Source organism: Fundulus heteroclitus, chromosome 4 (genome assembly GCF_011125445.2).
Source record: "Fundulus heteroclitus isolate FHET01 chromosome 4, MU-UCD_Fhet_4.1, whole genome shotgun sequence".
Taxonomy (NCBI): domain Eukaryota; kingdom Metazoa; phylum Chordata; class Actinopteri; order Cyprinodontiformes; family Fundulidae; genus Fundulus; species Fundulus heteroclitus.
The window spans coordinates 21,444,045-21,462,706 of NC_046364.1; the positions used below are offsets into that span (position 1 = coordinate 21,444,045).

At 39.9% G+C, this 18,662-nt stretch overlaps 1 protein-coding gene across 3 annotated transcripts in view; it reads left to right on the plus strand.

The window, feature by feature from the left end:
- LOC105916397 (protein unc-13 homolog C) overlaps nt 1-18,662 on the plus strand; it is a 181,036-nt gene that overhangs the window by 35,882 nt on the left and 126,492 nt on the right. For all 3 annotated transcript variants that reach the window (XM_021309664.2, XM_036136264.1, XM_036136263.1), the window contains 4 exons: nt 5,271-5,490; nt 8,383-8,610; nt 13,863-14,004; nt 16,867-17,036. In XM_021309664.2, coding sequence (XP_021165339.2) covers nt 5,271-5,490; nt 8,383-8,610; nt 13,863-14,004; nt 16,867-17,036 — 760 coding nt within the window. The remainder of the gene's footprint in view (nt 1-5,270; nt 5,491-8,382; nt 8,611-13,862; nt 14,005-16,866; nt 17,037-18,662) is intronic.

Below are 18,662 nucleotides of genomic sequence, written 5' to 3' on the forward strand. Positions count from 1 at the left end.
TTTTAAAAATGTCATTTCAAATGAATATCTGTTAACATAAAAAGTTTCAAGCTTTTACAGTCTGTCTTGGAGGATCATTAACCTCTAGAAAACTTTGACTTTATTCTCAGCGAGCAGTGCTGAAGTGATGTCATACATTTACCATACCAATAATGTCTTGAACAGTGGTCCATGATAATGCACACAAAGTTTGTGGTGGACATGATGAAGATTTTGACATTTGAAATATTCTGAGGGGCACAGCGTTTTTAAATTCCAATGCAGTCCAATTGCCTTGTTTGTGGGTTAACAAAGATCAATTATGTTAACCCACAAACTGGACATAAGATTATGTCCAGTTTGAAACAAAAATTATGATGTGCATGAGTGATTTAGAGCCAACTATATGCAAAAGGCATCAAAATTTGTGACTCTGCCACATCCACACGGTCCAGTTAGCATTCACTGTTCAGAGTAGGATTCTGCATCACCTTGTTCTGTGTCATCAGACACTGCTTGAAACCTAATATGAGTCAGAGTGTAAAAGTAGGATGTCCACCAGCGAAAGAGGTCAATTCTTGTTCTTGGTGGGTGGAGCTAAAGTGATGTTAGCAAATGAATATGTGAATGTGTTCAGTGCTGGTCTGTGATGACACACAAGATCTGGCCACACAGGATCAGCTTGGTATGCGTATGAAGCTATGACAACTTAATTTTATAAGGTGATAAGTCAGTTTTTTAAGTTTGGCCAATCCACATGCTTTAATACGGGAAAAGGTCTTTGCTAATTTTTTAAAATTTATTTCCAATGCCTTAAGACTACACTGAGTCGTTTTGAAGTCTGAAGTCCAAAGCTATAGGTGGAGTTAGCTCAGATCCAACAAGTGTAAAAGAGACAAAATGTCGGTGTTGATCCAAAATGGCTGACTTCCTGTGGGGTTTTGACCATGGCTCCAAGAGCCTGTTTTGTAGGTATTGACACTCTACATGTGTACCAAATTTATTAATCCTTGGCCAAAGCATGCCTTGGGCAGTTCTTAATATTTTGGGTGGGCGCTGTGTAGAAAATAGACCATGTCCAGCAAAATTTTGCCTAAATAATATTTAGAGTTTGGTTTAATATCCATCCTTCTCAGCTTGGTCTAGATCTGATGATACTGTTTGAGGAAATTAAAGCCAAACTTATAGCCATGGTCTGATGTCAGACTGTGCCATGCCCAGACCCTCCAACAAAAAGATTCTGTGTTTAAAGCCAAGTTAGACCACCTTGTTATCTATTTTCTGACAGAACAGATCTAGATTTACAGGGATTGTAATGTAAAGGGAAAATTGTTAACAAATTTTAACACACATTTTCTACACAGGAACTTAATGAAACCATCAAGACTGAGTATATTTAGCCTTTATGAAATCATGAAACACGTGAAACACCATTCCTCAGTAATTCCATTTTAAAACAAAATCTTTACAAAAAAATTAGGCTAAGACTTAAAATTTTTACCGAGGTCACACTGGGAACATTTTCTAGACTTTTGGCAGTTGACTGTGTTAGCATGGCTAGCATTACTGACACCACAGTCTCTGCGTGTAAAGCTGGAGAATGGAGATCCATACGATGACCCTGAGATTTCTTAAAGGTTACCAGCATTTCTATTTCCGCTCTGCCCCATATGAGACAGATTGAAAGCTCAAAAGGAACAAACCGAGACAGACCTCTTGCTACCCACTGATTGACTCTCACGCAGCCTTACCTGAACACAGACATAATGGACCTTCTTATTGCAAGCCAATAGTGCTACCTATTCCACGGTGCAGCTCTCAACAAACACTTTCACACCAAACAGTATGAGAAATGGTGCATCAGCAGTTAATTTCTCGCTGTGCATGCAATGAAAAAAAACAAACAACAAAAACAAAAAAATAAAACGCCCTCACTTATAGTTACGGGGGAAACTGAAAAAAGTTTGTGCCGAAAATGGAAGGCTGTAGCAGCATGAAGACACTAGCACTGTCAATGAAGGGGTTGACAAGGACGATAGGTGGTGAAATTGGAAAAGAGGAGGCGAGATTAGATTTTTCACTGTCATGTTGCTCTCAGGCATAGGCTGCAGCTGTTGGTCACGTCTAGCAGTGTTTTGCACAAATCTCCAGGGTTACCTCACAGGGTAACACATCAGACTGGCACATGCAAAGCTCTCCTCATATCTGCTGCACAGCAGAGAAACAGAGAGAGTGATAAACAGAAGAAGAAAAAAAAACACAGTGTGAGAGTAAAATACTATCCATGCAGTGATGAAAGACACATTAACACGGAAATTATGTTCACACACTGCCACTGAAACAGTTGGTTTGTTGGTTGGAAAATAATGGGCTATTTAACAGCTTAGTCATTTCATTGAGACAAACTGAGATTGAGAGGTCCCCATGATTTCCCATACTCAGATAAAATTGAATTCACTCCTTTCCCACAGGCGGTGTCGTTACGTGTTATGCTTGGTGAGAAGCATGCTTCCGGGTGTGGCCCGTAGTCTAGCATAATGTGTCTATGTTTGCTGAATCTCTGACATCTGCTTATCTCTTACTCTTAGTCGTCAGATTAGGGATTGGAATCTCCCTCTCACCCTGTCTGTGTTTCATTAAAGGATCTCATGCATTGGTCAATCTCTCTGTTGTGTCAGCGAAGCTTCTCTGTGGCCCTGTTGCCGCACAATCCGTGTCATTTAATCATCTCTGCAAGTGTGTGGGTACTAAGAGGCGGTGCAATAGTTCTGTTAAAGTGCACAGGTACTATTCCAGTGGGTGGGTAGGTGGGGGGGGGGGTGTTGAGGAGCGGAGGTCGGTAAAAGTAAAGAAGGAGCACCTTTTGTAGATTTATTTAACTTTCAAACATCTTTCAGTCGTACTCACTTTCTTTCTTCTCCACTCAATCTGGATAATGCCCACTTTTAAAAACCTTATTTACAACATCCATTGATTCCGCCTTCAAGAACTGGCAAGTCTGGCCGTTTTGTGGGTCCTTGTGGAAGGCATTCTGCTGCAGAAAAATGTTCAATTTGAGGGGCTTCTGTTATGCAGCAATTAGTGTGGGCTTCTCTCTTGTGGACTATACTATTTGCTTTAGTTACGAAACCACTCAATAGAAACAAAGGCTTTGAACCGAAAGTGCTGTTAATCTGAACTGATGAAGGAATCGATCATGAAAGATCCAGAGAGCACGCTATGAAACCCCCCTAAAGGTAATATTCGAAAAATGTTATCTGATAACTTGCTAGAAGAAAAGAGAAGTGAAAATGTGCCCCGCTGGGAAGCAAGATTTGGCTTTTGCATTATTGTTTCTGTTTTTATGGGGTTTTTCACATTTAAATGTTTTAGATCGTCAAAATATTTTAATATAAGACAAAGATAACCTCAGTAAGTACACAATCGTGATTTCTAAACCATCATGGCCCATTGTGAAAATGTGATCGCCCCCTAAACCTAATCCCTGGTTATGCTACTCTTGGCAGCAACAGCATCCATTAAGTGTTGGCAGCAGCTGCCAATGAGTCTTTTACATCAGTGTGGATGCATTTTGGCCCACTCTTCTTTGCTGAATGTTTTTATCCAAAAACAGCGGAGAGTTTCCAAAAACAAATTATCTGTTTAAGGTAACAGGTGGTGCTGTAGTTTTGCAACATTTCATTCCAATTTAAGGCCATACTTTGATTGGGCCATTCTAAAACTTACATTTTTGTTTTTTTGACAAGTGTAACCTGACTCTCGCCAGATGGATTTTGTTCCACAGAGCTCCACACATCCATCTGGGATCACTCCATTGGAGATGTATTTCAGAAAGAGGGGCCTTATCAAAAATCCTTGCATGTGATTGGATAAACCAGTTATCTGTTATCATTACTGACGTGCGACTTCAACCACTCACATCCAAACCTACCCGTGACGCTGATGAGAACGAGACAGGGAAAACCAAAACAGAACAGTGTTATGCGCAAATATCCCCTACTAACTTAGTGAATGCTTTATGGCGACTTTTCAGCGCCGACAAACATAATCCAGTCAGCGGGAAATCACAGACCGTCTGGCTGCTGTCTTCCTGGCCAGGCTCGCCTGTCAGCACGTCTCTGCCGCTCCTGACAAGTCCGAGCAGAATTAAAATTGGCCCATAATCCTGATGAACCAATTGCACAGAGGAAGTTTGGAGGTGTACTTTCTTGCCTAAAATCATCTTAAAACAACTTGTGATGAATTAAAGTTATAAAATTGATGGGTTTGCAAACTCCTCATCTCCTTACTCTACCCTTGAGGTGGACAGTTTTTCTTAGTGGACGCCCCCCCCCCCGCCCCCCTCAACCCCAAAAAAGCAGAGAAGTACTGGGCCTGTTGGGAGACCAAAGACCCGGGAAAGTAAAGTGCAAATAAATTAAATTAGGCGAGGAGTAAATGTGTATGGAATCGCTACCTGTGGTTTGCAAAGCCCCAGGAATCTCAAAAGCAGACATGGAAAAGGGGGCTATTGTTGCCCCTTGCTGCAAGCCGCAATTGTTGTCTGAATCCAAACAGTCGCTTTTCTGATACGTCACATCCACAAAAATCCTGATTGGCCCATCCATTTTATGAGGTATTGAAATCCCTCCCGCTGGCAGCGATTCCAGATGGATGTGTGGAGATCTGTGGAGCTTTGCAGAACTACATCCATGTGGCGAGAGTCAGGTTAGCCCAAGTGTGCTTAAGCCTAAAAAACAAACGGATGGCCAGATATTTTCCTTCAAGATTTTCTAATAGAGAGTATAGTTCCATTAATTATTCCAAGTCCTGATGTGTCCAAGTAAACCCAAACCATAAAATCATCAGGGGGCCAAACACTTTTTTTTCTCATCCCTGTGTGAACTGTTGCTGTAGTTTGATCAGACTCTAAAGTTATAGGCTGCAACACAGAGGGAATGATATTTCATTCACTGAAACCAACTGATGATATTTTTGTTTGAATAAACAAAGATCAAGCTGTAACTTTATTGTTTAAAAATCAACCTGCTGTGTTTTCTCTGCGTTCATCTTGTTGGGAACTGAGAAATACTGTAGGTTAGAAAAATGTGCTGCAGATCTCTGAAAAGCAATTTAGCTACTACTTGCTTTTATTAACTTGTGGAGGTTTTATGAAACATATTTTCCCCAGCTCAATGTGCCACGGGAGCTTAATGACATCAGCCGAATCCCTTCTGTTTCTCTTGGCAACAGATCTTTTTCATCACTGCCGTCACGTCTTACTTTTTTTTCCTCTATTCTCTCATTTTCAGAAACTGCACGTCTTCAAGAAGACTCTCCAGGCCTTGATCTATCCCATTTCATCAACTACTCCCCACAATTTTGAGGTGTGGACGGCAACTGCTCCCACCTACTGCCATGAGTGCGAAGGTCTGCTGTGGGGGATCGCCCGTCAGGGCATGCGCTGCTCCGAGTGTGGCGTTAAATGCCACGAGAAGTGCCAGGACCTGCTCAACGCAGATTGTTTACAAAGTAAGGAAGCGCTATAATTAGGGCTGGGCAACGATTAAAATATTTAATCGCGATTAATCGCACTGATTAATCGCGATTAATCGCGATTAATCGCATTGTATTTACAAACTCCAAGAATGATTTCAAAAGTAGTGTAAAGAGCACTTTTATTTTAATGTTCTGCTGCCATATGAACAAAAGTGTTGTAACATTTGTAGCACTTATCAGTAACACATATTTAGTGTAAAGCTCAACTTAAACATGTAAAACAAAAAATAGCAATAATAATAAATTAAAGCTTATTGCCACTGACAGGGAATTCTCTTTATGGGGAAAACATCTACCAAAAACAGGCAATTTCTGAGGTAACAGCAGGGAGCAGCATTATCATTTTATGTTCAATACCAAAGTTTTACTTGGCAGTGGTTCCAACTAACTTGTTTCTGTCATATTCCATGCTGGAAGAACTTTAAACTGAAATGCTTGCTAACTCGATATGCTTGCGTTTATTTGACGTTGACACGCGGTTTTTTGTTGTTGCTTTCTCGCGCGCATATAGTGAATGGCAGGGGGAAAACAGGCAAAAATACATGGATACTTTGAAACGAGAAGCGACTTCACCGACGGCGTCGATGCAGACCCCCCCCCCCGCTCCGCTCCGCTCCGCACAAAACTTGTTCCGGCCGCCAACTCACCGCCTCGCCTCGCCTAAGCTCGCTCGCGGTACCTGCGGGAAACACCGCCTTCCGCATGTCAGCTGTGTTTTTTTCCGGCCAGCACCTTTCTTCCTCTTTGAAACTGAGGCTGGGCTGACAGCGAGGTTATTGGCGCATTATCGCCACCTACTGTTCTGATTCAAACCCCTACACCGCAGCAACAGACCATCACAAAATAAAAGCATGTGACCAACATGCGTTAACGCGCGTTAAAGAAAATATCGCCGTTAATAGTCTAATGAGTTAACGCGAAATTAACGCGTTAACTTGCCCAGCCCTAGCTATAATATATACTGCAACTAAAATTTCACAGACATGCATGAAAAAAAAAAGTTACTTTATTGATCTCACAATGGAGAAATTCACTTCTGCATCTTAACCCATCCCCTTGGGGAGCAGCAGGCTGCCACTGTGCGGCGCCTGGGGAGCAATTGGGGGTTAAGGGTCTTGCTCAGGGACCCAGAATGACAGCTTGTGGGAGTTGAACTCAGAACCGCTGGGACCGAAGCTCTGTGCTCTAACCACTAGGCCAAAAGATTCTACACTGGAAGTTTGTCAGAGGAAAATTTACTCAAATTGAAGATTTTTTTTTTTGATGTTGAGGGAAATCAAATTTTATCTGTTTCTGAGTAATTCTTCAATTTGAATAGATTTTACTCAGACAAATTTGCAGAGTAATCTTAAGTCTTTATCTAAAAGGTTGAAACTACATAATCCTACAGATATAGAGTTTTTCTATCTATATTGTTTGCAGTAAAAAATAAAAAGTGAAAAAATTATTTATCATGAATACGTTTCTGAAAACAGTCTGCTCTTAAGATTGAAGTGATGCACAGATATGCACCTATTGAAGTTTTGTGGGCAAATTCTAATCAAGAAAGTAATTCATTGTTTTCTATTCAATAATAATATTATAATAATACATCAAACTTATATAGCGGTTTTTTGGACACTCAAAGATGCTTTCAAACAAAAAAAATAAATAAAAAATACAGAAATATACGAAAAATTGTACTACAGAAAAGCAAGTTTAACTTAGTGGGTTTTAAGATGAGATTTGAGGTTCTGTAATGAGTCTGAGTTCCTGATGGCTTGGGACAGTGAGTTTCAAAGGGGCGGGGCAGAAGCAGCGAAGGCTTGGTCAAGCTTTCTTCTGCTGAAAATCTCACTCTCTGTTTAAGTAACAGTCTCTATGAAAAGCCCACGAGAAAAATACAATTCTTATTACAGATTTTTTTTGGCTCCTCCCACTTTATTCTTTAAACGCCCAACCGACACTGAAAAAAGCCAACTTAAGAGTTATTCTATTTCAGTAACAACTACCGCACCAAAGTCTTGTTCTTTCCACCACAGTTTCTTTCCACAACTAGGTCAGTAAACACACCATGCCTGAGCCGTACGGTGCGTTTATTGACCCGAAGAAGACTGGATTTTTGAAAAATGGCACCGGCCAGTCTGCAGTTGGGGTTTTTCCAAGGTTTTGGCAACCCAGCAGCCTATTTCTCTACGCATCTTTAACATTATTTAAAATATTATTTTTTTTTGCTCTTTTCCCAAATGTTGTTAATAATATCTCCACACCAATCCCTCAGCCTGCAGATCCTTTGAATGATGCAATGGTGGCTTGTGCTGCGCATGTATTCCAGAGCCTTTTACCTCATTGCTACATGGTGCATTCATGTCACTGTGTGAGCCACTCCACTCATTACAACATCCAATCAGCTTTGTCTGTCAGGCACTCCCTTGTTATTACAGGGCAGAACACTACCCGCTAGGAACAATGTGACTCTTCAGGATGGTCCCTGCAGCAATGCTCTCACGCTCTAAGTGGATTATCCACACCCTGGCCGTTATACAACTTGGTTTTATAACTGTTTCATACAAGTACAGAAATGTTTTATTGTTTAAATTGTGAATTATCCTTATCGCACTTCAATCTGCGCTCATTACCACACCAGCAGATAGATAATGTTCTGATCAGATATTATTAAGAGGCTACTGTTACTTGTCACACAGGCAGGCGTTAATATGAAAGAATAAAATCATGTAGATAAACGTTGGATCTGATAAATTGCTTGCTGCTGGAAAGAAGCACACACTGCGCATAGATCAGATCGCTAAAAAAAAGTGAGATTAGTAGCAGAATCACCAACGTGCATTAGCTGTTATACTCAACCTAATCTCTTTGCCACTTTAGGGGCTGTGGAGAAAAGTTCTAAGCATGGGGCAGAAGACAAGACTCAAAACATCATCATGGCTATGAAAGAGCGTATGAAGATCAGAGAGAAGAACCGTCCCGAAGTGTTTGAGGTGATCCAGGAGATGTTTGACGTCTCTAAAGAAGAGTTTGCCTCCCATCTGAAGATAGCCAAGCAGGCTGTGCTGGACGGGACCTCCAAGTGGTCTGCCAAAATCACCATAACAGGTTAGCCCGCTTTCTCAGGAAACTAAATGTGACTATTCAAGCCATCTGGTAATGTTTTGTGAATTAGTCAGACCTTGATCAGTTACCAGCGTAGTGATACGTATTTGTCATGATGCTGCCATACGTGACCCATGTACCATAAACTTTAAATTATATCTCCAATGCTGAATCAAAAAAAAATACCAACAGTAATCTAATGACACATGCCTTTATTTAAACTGACTTTTATTTCTAATTAATCCCAATCCCCTTGGCCATTCACCTAAAAAACAATATCACCATCTTCTGTACATATTTAATTTGAGAAAAAAATATGATTGACCTTTTTTTTTTGGGGGGGGGGGAGGGTAGTTGCTATCGATACAAAGGTTATTAGGGTGTTCAATACTTAACAATACTTTTTGTCATCATGTGGAGCCTGTAAGAGCACAGGCTATAGTCTTAAACAAGCCTCACTGATGACACGTGCATTCATTTATATATAGCTGTGATAAAAATATTAGATATAAGGGAAGGGCTGTTCATTAAGGTGTCTCGATGTATGCCAAATGTTGAGTTGTGGTTTGCTAATTGTTAATTTCCTTTCACTGAATTTAATTAAGTTTTATGCATGCATTTAGGGGAGAGTCCAGCTATATTTATGTATGTTTGCATAAATCCTGCCGATTGCATAAAAATACTGCCTGCTGAAAGGTGGGGGTGGCAAGACAGCACAGAGAAGGCTCCCATTTGATAGAAAATAAAATAAAACAGTCAGTAAAACTCAATAATTAAGTGAAAATAAAGAACACGTGTTTCTGTTCTATTTTAACGAAACATTAAGTTAGTACAGTACCTATTTGTGTTGAATTTTTTTTTAAATAGTCAATCCATTTTCTGTTTGATCAAGTTGAGCGAAGGAATCATTCCACTTTTTCAATCTGCAATGTTGCATTAAAGCCATTCCCATTAATTATTGCTTTAGCGTCGGTATTCTTGATTTGTCCTTGAGGCAATCACATTTTTTTGCTTTTACACTTTTCAGGAGCCTTAAGTTGTCTGTTACGAAATACATTTCTTTATTTCCCGCTTTGAGGACCCAGCCTTGATACAGACATAGGAGACCATTGCTTGTATCTGTTCGTGTATCAGTGTGTGCCATACATGTAGTGCATAAATAAATACCTGTGCAAAAATAAAGTGGGGGACAACTTTGTGAATTCTCCCATCACAGGATGATTAGTTTCCTATTTTACCAGTTAATATGTTATGAAACTAAGGACAGAAAGTCAGACTTTTTGTGAAACCTTTCTTTTAAGACTTCCTTTAGCACTGGCTGTACACACTTCTGCTCATTTATTGGCCACGTTGAGTTTTTCATCAAATTTCAACACATTGGAGAACAACTATGAGGAAGACAGCTAATGTGCAATAAAGCTGTGGAAATGGTTTAAATCAGACATTTCTCTGAATTTGATGGCTAGTTTCTGATGTTAAAAAATTCAGTGCAGCACTGCTTCACTCAACTAGCAGTTTCTTTGGTAACTGCAGGCTTAGCAGCTGTCTGCCGACTCGGTAACTCCAGCCCTATTTGATCCGAATAAATTTGTGCTTTTTGTTTATGTGAGGCAAAGTCCTGTATAAATAGGAATTGACTTACTATCAATCTTATTTTTTATTGAGTGCTTCACAAATTTACCAGCATAAGCTAAAAGTGTAAATGCATTTGTAAAGTATTTTGGTTTATTGTTTTGTTCCTTGTTTCTTCTATGCAAAATGTTACAATTTCAATACATGAGGCACACACTCATAGGTTTCATAGACAGAGATCACTTAGAGTAGTCAATAAAGTGAGTGACTTTTATAACTCTGCTTTCCCGTTCACTTCCTGCTGTGATAAAGATTGAATCCCAACATTAAAAAAATGAGTTCAGATGATCTAGCTGCTGTTTGGTAATGTATCATTTAGTTTGAAGCCTCCTAACACCTTTATGCACAGGACACACTGTTTCACCCCTTTTTCACGAGGCCTTTGATTTTAAGATCTCCTGAAGCAAGCAGGCCGCAGGTCCCCCCCCCCCCCAGACCCCTATATCTTGCCCCCAACTCCTGTCAGCTTTGCGCTGAATGATATATATGTACCCTGAATAATTTAGTATGTGACTTATGCATATTTAATGCTGCAGTGTCCTTTTTCCCTTTTATGGTGCTAGTGAAATACTACAGACTTTCCTTCTCTGCACCCACTTTTCTGAGTCAATGCTCTTTATTTGGAGCCAGGAAACCAACTCAGCAGTAACACACTGCAGCTGCGGGAATGCACAGAGAGCCCGAATCCACCTTAAGCTTAAATTTAAGATAACAAGAAAATACTATAACTGAAAGTGCTATTGCTGAACAAAACAGTTTCCTTATGTATTTATTCATTTTGCAAAATGATTGCACTGATGTTTCGTTTTTAATCCAAATTTTTACACTTTTGCTATCCAAAAGTGCCTGTGTTTGAAAAGTTCACTTCAAAGGAATTGTCAGTATGGTCAGTGGATGTGGTTTCTGAAATTGTGATGTCTTTAGAAAAGCTCATCAACTTTCAGTTATTAGCTATACAGCAATCCTGGGGCAAGGAATATGTTTCACACGTCTACTGCAAATTAAAAATCATTGTGATTGTGTGCATCAGACAACCTTTATGATAAAGTTGTTCTTCAAGATATTCATTGTTGAATTTGAAAATAAATGTGTTAGGATCACTGGAAATCAGTGTGAATGTTACATAAGCAACCCAAATGTGCAATACTTCCCCTTCTGCTTTCTGGTAGACTGATTATTGTATGTAGGTCATAAAGACATGAATTGTAGGTCAGTAAGACACAGCTGGCATATTAGAAACATTGCAACTATCTGGTTTGATTTAAATAATGCATTCAATGTGCATATCAGTACATTTGTTTATTTGGTAACTTATATCAGGAATCCAGTTCAAAAGGGGAATAGAATTATTTAGCACACAGGGGTGTATTTCAAGAGTTTATTCCTAATTTTGATAGTATGGACAATTCTATCTTGAATGATAATCTAAATTCAGTTTCTCAAAATATTTTATTACATAAGGCCAATGAAAATAATACATATTTTAATACACAAATATCTTAAAACAGTGCGTATGTAGCTACTGTGCATTCTCTACATGGTCAGACTCCTTTTGCATCAACCCAGCTTAACATGGAGGGGATCAGCCTTTGGTTCTGCTGAGGTGTGAAGGAGGCCCAGTTTGCTTTGATAGCAGTTTTCAACTTGTCTGCATTGTTGGGTCTGGTGTCTCTCATCTTGTTCTATAGATTGACTGTAGGGTTTAGGTCAGGCCAGATCCAAGGCCAATCAAATACTGCAATACCTTGGCCATGAAAGCAGGCATTGGTACTTTAGCAGTTTGGGTGTGTGCCAAGTGTGGCTGGAAAAGTTATTGGGAAACGTCAAGCTTAACCTCACTTTTCCACAAGAACCTGGGATTTGATTATTTTTTTTTTTGCTTTAAAAATTAAAAGTAAAACACATTCACAGGCCTTAATAACAGACCAGTTCTTTTTTTTCCCTTCGTTTATGTGGGATGATTCTGACATAATCTCTGATTTAGAAGTAGCTCAGTAAAAAAAAATGTATAGCCCGTGTCCTGGATACATCTATATGAGGCGACTGTTGAAGTTCCGACTCCAGTCGCAGCCCCACGCCTTCCCCAGTCTCTTCAGCCGGTGTTGCTTCACAGTCCTCTGAAGGCTACAGCTATCCCTGTTGGATGTGCACATTTTTCTGCCACACTTTTTCCTTCCACTCAACTTTCAACTGATTTGGTGAATGTATAACGGTTCAGAAACATACCAATGGGGCATGACAATGGAGGGACATAAAACCAAATGAAATAGAATTCAAAGAGATTTTAGTGGCTGTCAAGTTACCCATCTCAATATTTGTGAAACTACTAAATGCCCACAACAACATTTGTGAAATAAAAAAAATACTTTTTACTGGTCTAATGCAATTTCAATAGTGTAAACGCTTGAAATAAAACACCTATGAGTAGTGTTTAGAGAACCTGATATCAGCGAGACAGAGATAACGTCATTAAAGGTTTATTGAGAAAGATGAATTATTGGCAGGTCAGGCAGGCAAGCTGAACCAGACTGACCAGGGGTTGCAGGCAGTGACAATACAAACCAGAGAAGAAGGCGGGGGGTGACCAGAACAGGCGATGCGGACTGAGGAACCACCAGAACGGGCAGAGCAGGAAGCTGGAACTCACTGGGAAACAGGCAGACTTGTGCAGCACACAGACATTGGCAGGATGCGACAGTGGGGGGCAGAACACACAAACTAAGCAGAAGAGTTCAACCGGCTGCGCGCACACAGGAACTGGTAGTCTCAGAGCACATCCGACAAGAGGAGACGTTCTGGCAGAGAGTGAATGACTGAGGCAGGGATAAGTAGGCAGGTGAACAGGTGAGAAGGGTTGACAGTAACGAGTGGCAGCAGGTGGAGCTGATCTGAGCTGATTGACTGGAGACTGGTGACTGAGGAGTGGACTGAGCTGATTGGATGGGGACAGAACGTCTGTTGGCTGAGGGGAGTGAAAACTGATTAGTCCAGAGAGGTCCAAAACAAATGAACAAAAGCCTAAATCATGACATTGTTTGGACTGAAACTACACGACTACATGAGTTGCACTTTTCGGACTGAATTACTGAAAAAAATGAACTCTTGAATGATAATCTGATTTATTGAGATGCATCTGTGTGCTGGTAAGGTGATCTGCTGCTCTCAGCCGAACTGTGTGGAGCATTGAGTTCAGTTGCTAAATCTGAAAATAAAACAGAATATACAGCTGGCATGGTAACGAAGCACACGCCTTCAGAGCATGCGGTTTGTGAAATACACACAGCACTGGTGACATTTAAATCCCCCTGAAGCATGGTCAACACTGTAAATTTTTATTAGAAAGTTAAGTAAAATTACAATGCCTTCAAGCAATTCCCTTGTTTTATCTGCAACATCCCTGCTTTCGTTTTTTCCATCCTTATTGGGCAGGTAAAAAATATATGAAACAGGTCTGGTTCCTCCAGATCATCCTTTAGTTTTTTACTGTATAAATAATGTCCCCAAGAGTTCATTAAATTCCACATCTGCGATCTTAGTCACATGAATCAAACTTTTCCCCTTAACAGCAGGGGTAGGATTTGTGTTTGTGATGCCGACATGATGTCTTCCTGTCTTGTGTTCAGTCATGTGTGCACAGGGATTACAGGCCAAGGATAAAACTGGATCCAGCGACCCGTATGTCACGGTGCAGGTGGGGAAGACCAAGCGCAGGACCAAAACCATCTTTGGCAACCTCAACCCTGTCTGGGATGAAAAGTTCCACTTGTGAGTGCTTTCTATCAATGTGACATTCCTTTGACCCGCTAATCCCCCGCCAGAATTAGGAATCATCTGTTTTAGTAAACCTTAAAACAGGTTATTGCCTCCTAGATGATTAACCAGCAGACATGTTGCATGCCAGCTGTGGTTTTAGAATGCCAACTTTTTATCCATTGGTATGCTGCCGTTGTTGCGGGTTTACGCTTATTTTTTTTTATTTTCCATCAGTCAAGCTTCTACATGTAGGATACAAACATCTCTGTAGATACAAACAACATAGAAAAGTTAATCTTGAGCACTACGGTGTATGGACTGAGTCCATATATTTTAAACATTTATTGCCGGTAAATGAGATGATTATGGCGTACAGCTGTCGGCAACCAAAACTACATTTTCACAGATATGGATGGCATTACATAAAACCAATAGAAATGTTTTGTTTTTGATACCACCTTCATGGGAAATCAATTTTTAACAGATTTACCCGCTGTCCAGTGTGCAGTTGCCGACACCTTCTACAAGGAGAAAGATGTAATTGCTAAACAAAAGGTGAACAAGAAACGTGGATAACCGCAGACTTGAGCGGATCGGGAAGCAAAGCCCAATTAAAAGTCTGGCCGTGATTCCCAAACCGTGAACTGCAGATGGAATCTGAGCCACCACACACAGACGTACCTAGGACATAAGCTACAGTTGTCACAATCCTCGCGTTGAGCCAATCCTGACCCAAAGACCTGACCTGGGTGAGGAGAAAAAGGACTGGACTGTTTTGCGGTCTCTCAGGAAATTTTAGATCAGTTCTTGCTTCCTTCTGCCTGACAGGCTTTATGGAAAATCTGATTTCTTTTTCCAGCCTTTGTCCACGCAGCTTCTCCTTTATTGTGCTTGATTGGCCAGCAAACTGGCCTGACTTAAACCTTCAAACCCTTAAGAGAATATTAGGATCGTTAAGAGGAAGATGACAGACACCTGACACAACAGTGCAGATGACCTGAAAGGTGCCATCAAAGGAACCTGTGCTTCTTGAACACCTCAGCAGGACCACAGGCTGATCGCCTCCATGACACACCACACTGATACAGTAATTCAAGCAAAAGGATCCTCCAATCGTGCCTTTACTGTATGGCTTAGGTGGACATTTCTATACTAAAAATAATTTTTTATCTGTTCTATGTGATCATTTCCCTTTTTGAGAAGCTGATGTTGGGTTGATGTTCAACTGTAAGTAGGATTTTTTTTAAAGAAAACTAAAATTAGTTTCACTCTGAATTTTCACTTTCTGAATTGAATTGGCAAAAAAATGCATTTTTCACTAATGCTATTTATTGAGATATAGCTGCCGTAGAAGCAGTGACATTTTTTAATACATTTTCCTTCCACTTTGGTTTAGTTCTTTAATTATTCCCCAACATAGCAACCTATGAAAGTATGAGCCATGCGAAACGGGTTGCTGGGTTCCCTTGCTTATCTAAATGTAGCGAGATTATAATTAATAACTGGTAAGCAAGTTTCCAGGAAACAACTTCAAACTTGTGCGTAATGCCCTAATGAGAGGCTCTGGGTTCCTTTTTAGAAGGTTGCCATGGTTATTTATCACATGTTGCTGGTGTTGAGAGGAATGTGAACAGAAAAAAATTAGATGGCGTAAGAATATGGAAACTAGATTTTCTTTTTTTTTGTCACGGGTTGCTTCATCATGCTTTGGTTGGAAAACTATGGTTTCCTTTCAACTGTTTGCATTTTGTTATCTACATTGATAAGTTCTCTCTATCGGGCAGGTTTAGCTGCAATAACACTGCAGACGATACTGTAGCTCTGTCTTTACTATTGCTTCATTTGGTGCTGTTTCTTGTTTTTAATTTATTTTATTGTGACAATGAGCTCCTTCTCAGTACTAGCCTATGAGAGTTTGGTCTTATAAGACTGAGGTTATTTATCTTGTATCACGATGGCAAATTTAATAATAATTTATTATTCATGTGAGGCTCCTTCCCTTCTTATAACGCAGTTGGTCAGCAATGCAGTTCCTATTATAAGTAATGTTTTTTTGCTTGTTTACCACAGAGATTTTCTGACTGTATTTGCAGGCGAGGCTCCACACCTGTAAAGAGACTCCTGTAGTGGCTGTAATAAAACTCTTTCCCTTTACTACAGGGATGTAGATTAATAGAGCAATACATTACTGTGTGCTTAGTAGGAACTCCTGCCCTAGTGCTGCAGCAGTCTGTGTTTCCCCCTAGAAAGAGATTAGTTAAAATAAGCACTGCAAATATTATTTCTGTGGCTTTCTCTCACCGCACGTCATTAGAACCCGGTGGTTTGAATTCTGGAAAATGAGAGCCGGACCCCGTCTGAGGTGTTTTCTTTAGTGGGTGTCACACTTATACAAAACAGACTTGTTATTTGTACAGTATATGCGGTTCTTTGCAAAACCCTTTAGATCCTTCAAGCATGTTCACATTTTGCCACAATACAACTTTAAACTTCTGCGCATTTACGCAGGGAGTGAAAATCTGACTCCGGTAACTGGGAAGCAGTTCACTCTACAATTCTGTCCTTCAGGAAGGACTGCCAAGAAGAGACCTATGGTGGAAAGAAGTGCTATTTGCCGCAGGTCATGTGGGGGACAGCAAACATGTGGAAGAATGAGACCAATACTTTTTACCCACAGGCAACATGCTGTGTGGCAGAAAACTAAATGCTGAAAATCCCCCTGAACACACCCTGGACATGTTGAAAGATGGTGGTGGCAGGGTTATGCTAAGGGGATGTTTTGATTCAGCAGGAAGGTTTACGGGTGTGCTCTCTGCTGCTGTGGCTGTGATTGTGATTGAGCTGACCTGGAGAAAATCTTCTTCCGACTTACAGCGAATGCCACAACGCTACTGACCGGATAAAGGTGCGCGTTTGGGATGAAGACGATGACATCAAGTCACGGGTGAAGCAACACTTCAAGCGTGAGTCCGATGATTTCCTGGGCCAGACCATCATCGAGGTTCGCACTCTGAGCGGAGAGATGGATGTTTGGTACAATCTGGGTATGTTACCTTTTAACTTCATCAGCTATCAACTCAGGATAAATATATAGTGCTGTAATGAAATGATTGCTTCGCATTATATGTCATGATGCATTCGAACACAATAATGCTGTCCAACTCTGGATTAGTAGCTGAAATTTAAATTCAATATTGTTTTTTTTGTATTACCTTAAAGTAGTAAAAGTTCACAAACATCCGGAGCTATATTGTCAAAAAAAAAAAACAAAACAAAAAAAACTTGTGATTTAATACTAGGTGAAAACATTTTGTTTGTTAAGTTTCAAATTTGTTTAGTTTTCAGAAACAAAAACCAGAGAAAGCTAGCATAAAAAAAGTGCTTATTACAAAAATGTGTTTCTCTTTCAAGCCCATTTTTTTTCTCATTTACACACAGTTCTTTGAATTTAGTATATAAATACATTTAATTTAGCTTATCTTTTACACTTTCCTATGGTACTATAAAAACTAGAATATCAAGAAGTGAATTTATTTAAAAGAATTCAGGTAGAAGAGTGAAAATCATGTTTAAATTCAGACTTCCCAGGCTGACTTAGTTCAAACCTTTAATATGATGCATTTAGCAAACAGCTAATGAAACCCAAAATTCAGTTTCTATGAAAACTTGAATTACCTAATTACGCAACCTTACAGAAATGTATTCCTAAATATTGTTATTTTTACATGGTGTGTAACATCATGGGGAGAGAGTGTTGGGTTGACAATTAACAAGCAGACAGGCTGTTTACAGGTTGCTGTATGCAAGCGTGGTAAGTTGAGTGGAAGGAAAAAAAAAGTAGAAAAAGATGCACCAGCAACAGGGATAATCTAAGCCTTCAGAGGATTATAAAAGAAAAAAAAGGTTAAATTTTAGGAGATATTTACAAGCAGTGGTCTAATCCTGGAGTCAAAGCTTCAAGGTCCATTATGCACACATGTGTCAGTACATGAACTACAATTTTCACATCCATTGTTCATGTCAGTCCTGAACCAGAGAACATCAGAGGTGTTTCTCCTGGGCTAAAAAGGAAAGCGCCCAACTGTTGCCTAATGGTCCAAACTCCTGTTTTCAGAGAAAAAATAGCATTTCATTTAGAAATCAATGTCCCAGAGTCTTCACAAAAATGGAGAATAGCTCGCCATTAGTGTGAAGTTTCCCCAGTTAGTGAGTGGAGGGGCATTCTCAGCACCTCAGCAGAGCCATCGGCTGGTAACCTCCACACTGACTTATGACTGATGCAAACAGACCAAGTAACGAATGCATACACTGTACAGTACATGCACACATTTTACGTAGGACAACATTTTTGTGTTAAAAATCAGTTCTATGTCCGTCTTATTTAATATTCTTATTTTGCGAGAAAATACATTTTGGGTTGTGTAATCATCAACATAAATAGAAAACTTCAAATATATCTGTTTTTGGGGTAATGGGGTTCATAAAATATAAGTTTCACGTTTTGAATTAGTATAATTAATAGATTTTCCAGTGATATATTGATTTATTGAGAGGCACCAATATTTAGCATCGCTGTATCAAATGTTGCTTTTCACCGCTCGCCGCTTCCCCTCTCTCGCACATGATATTGCATGGGGTTAAATAGTATCATAATGAATTCTCCCACTTCC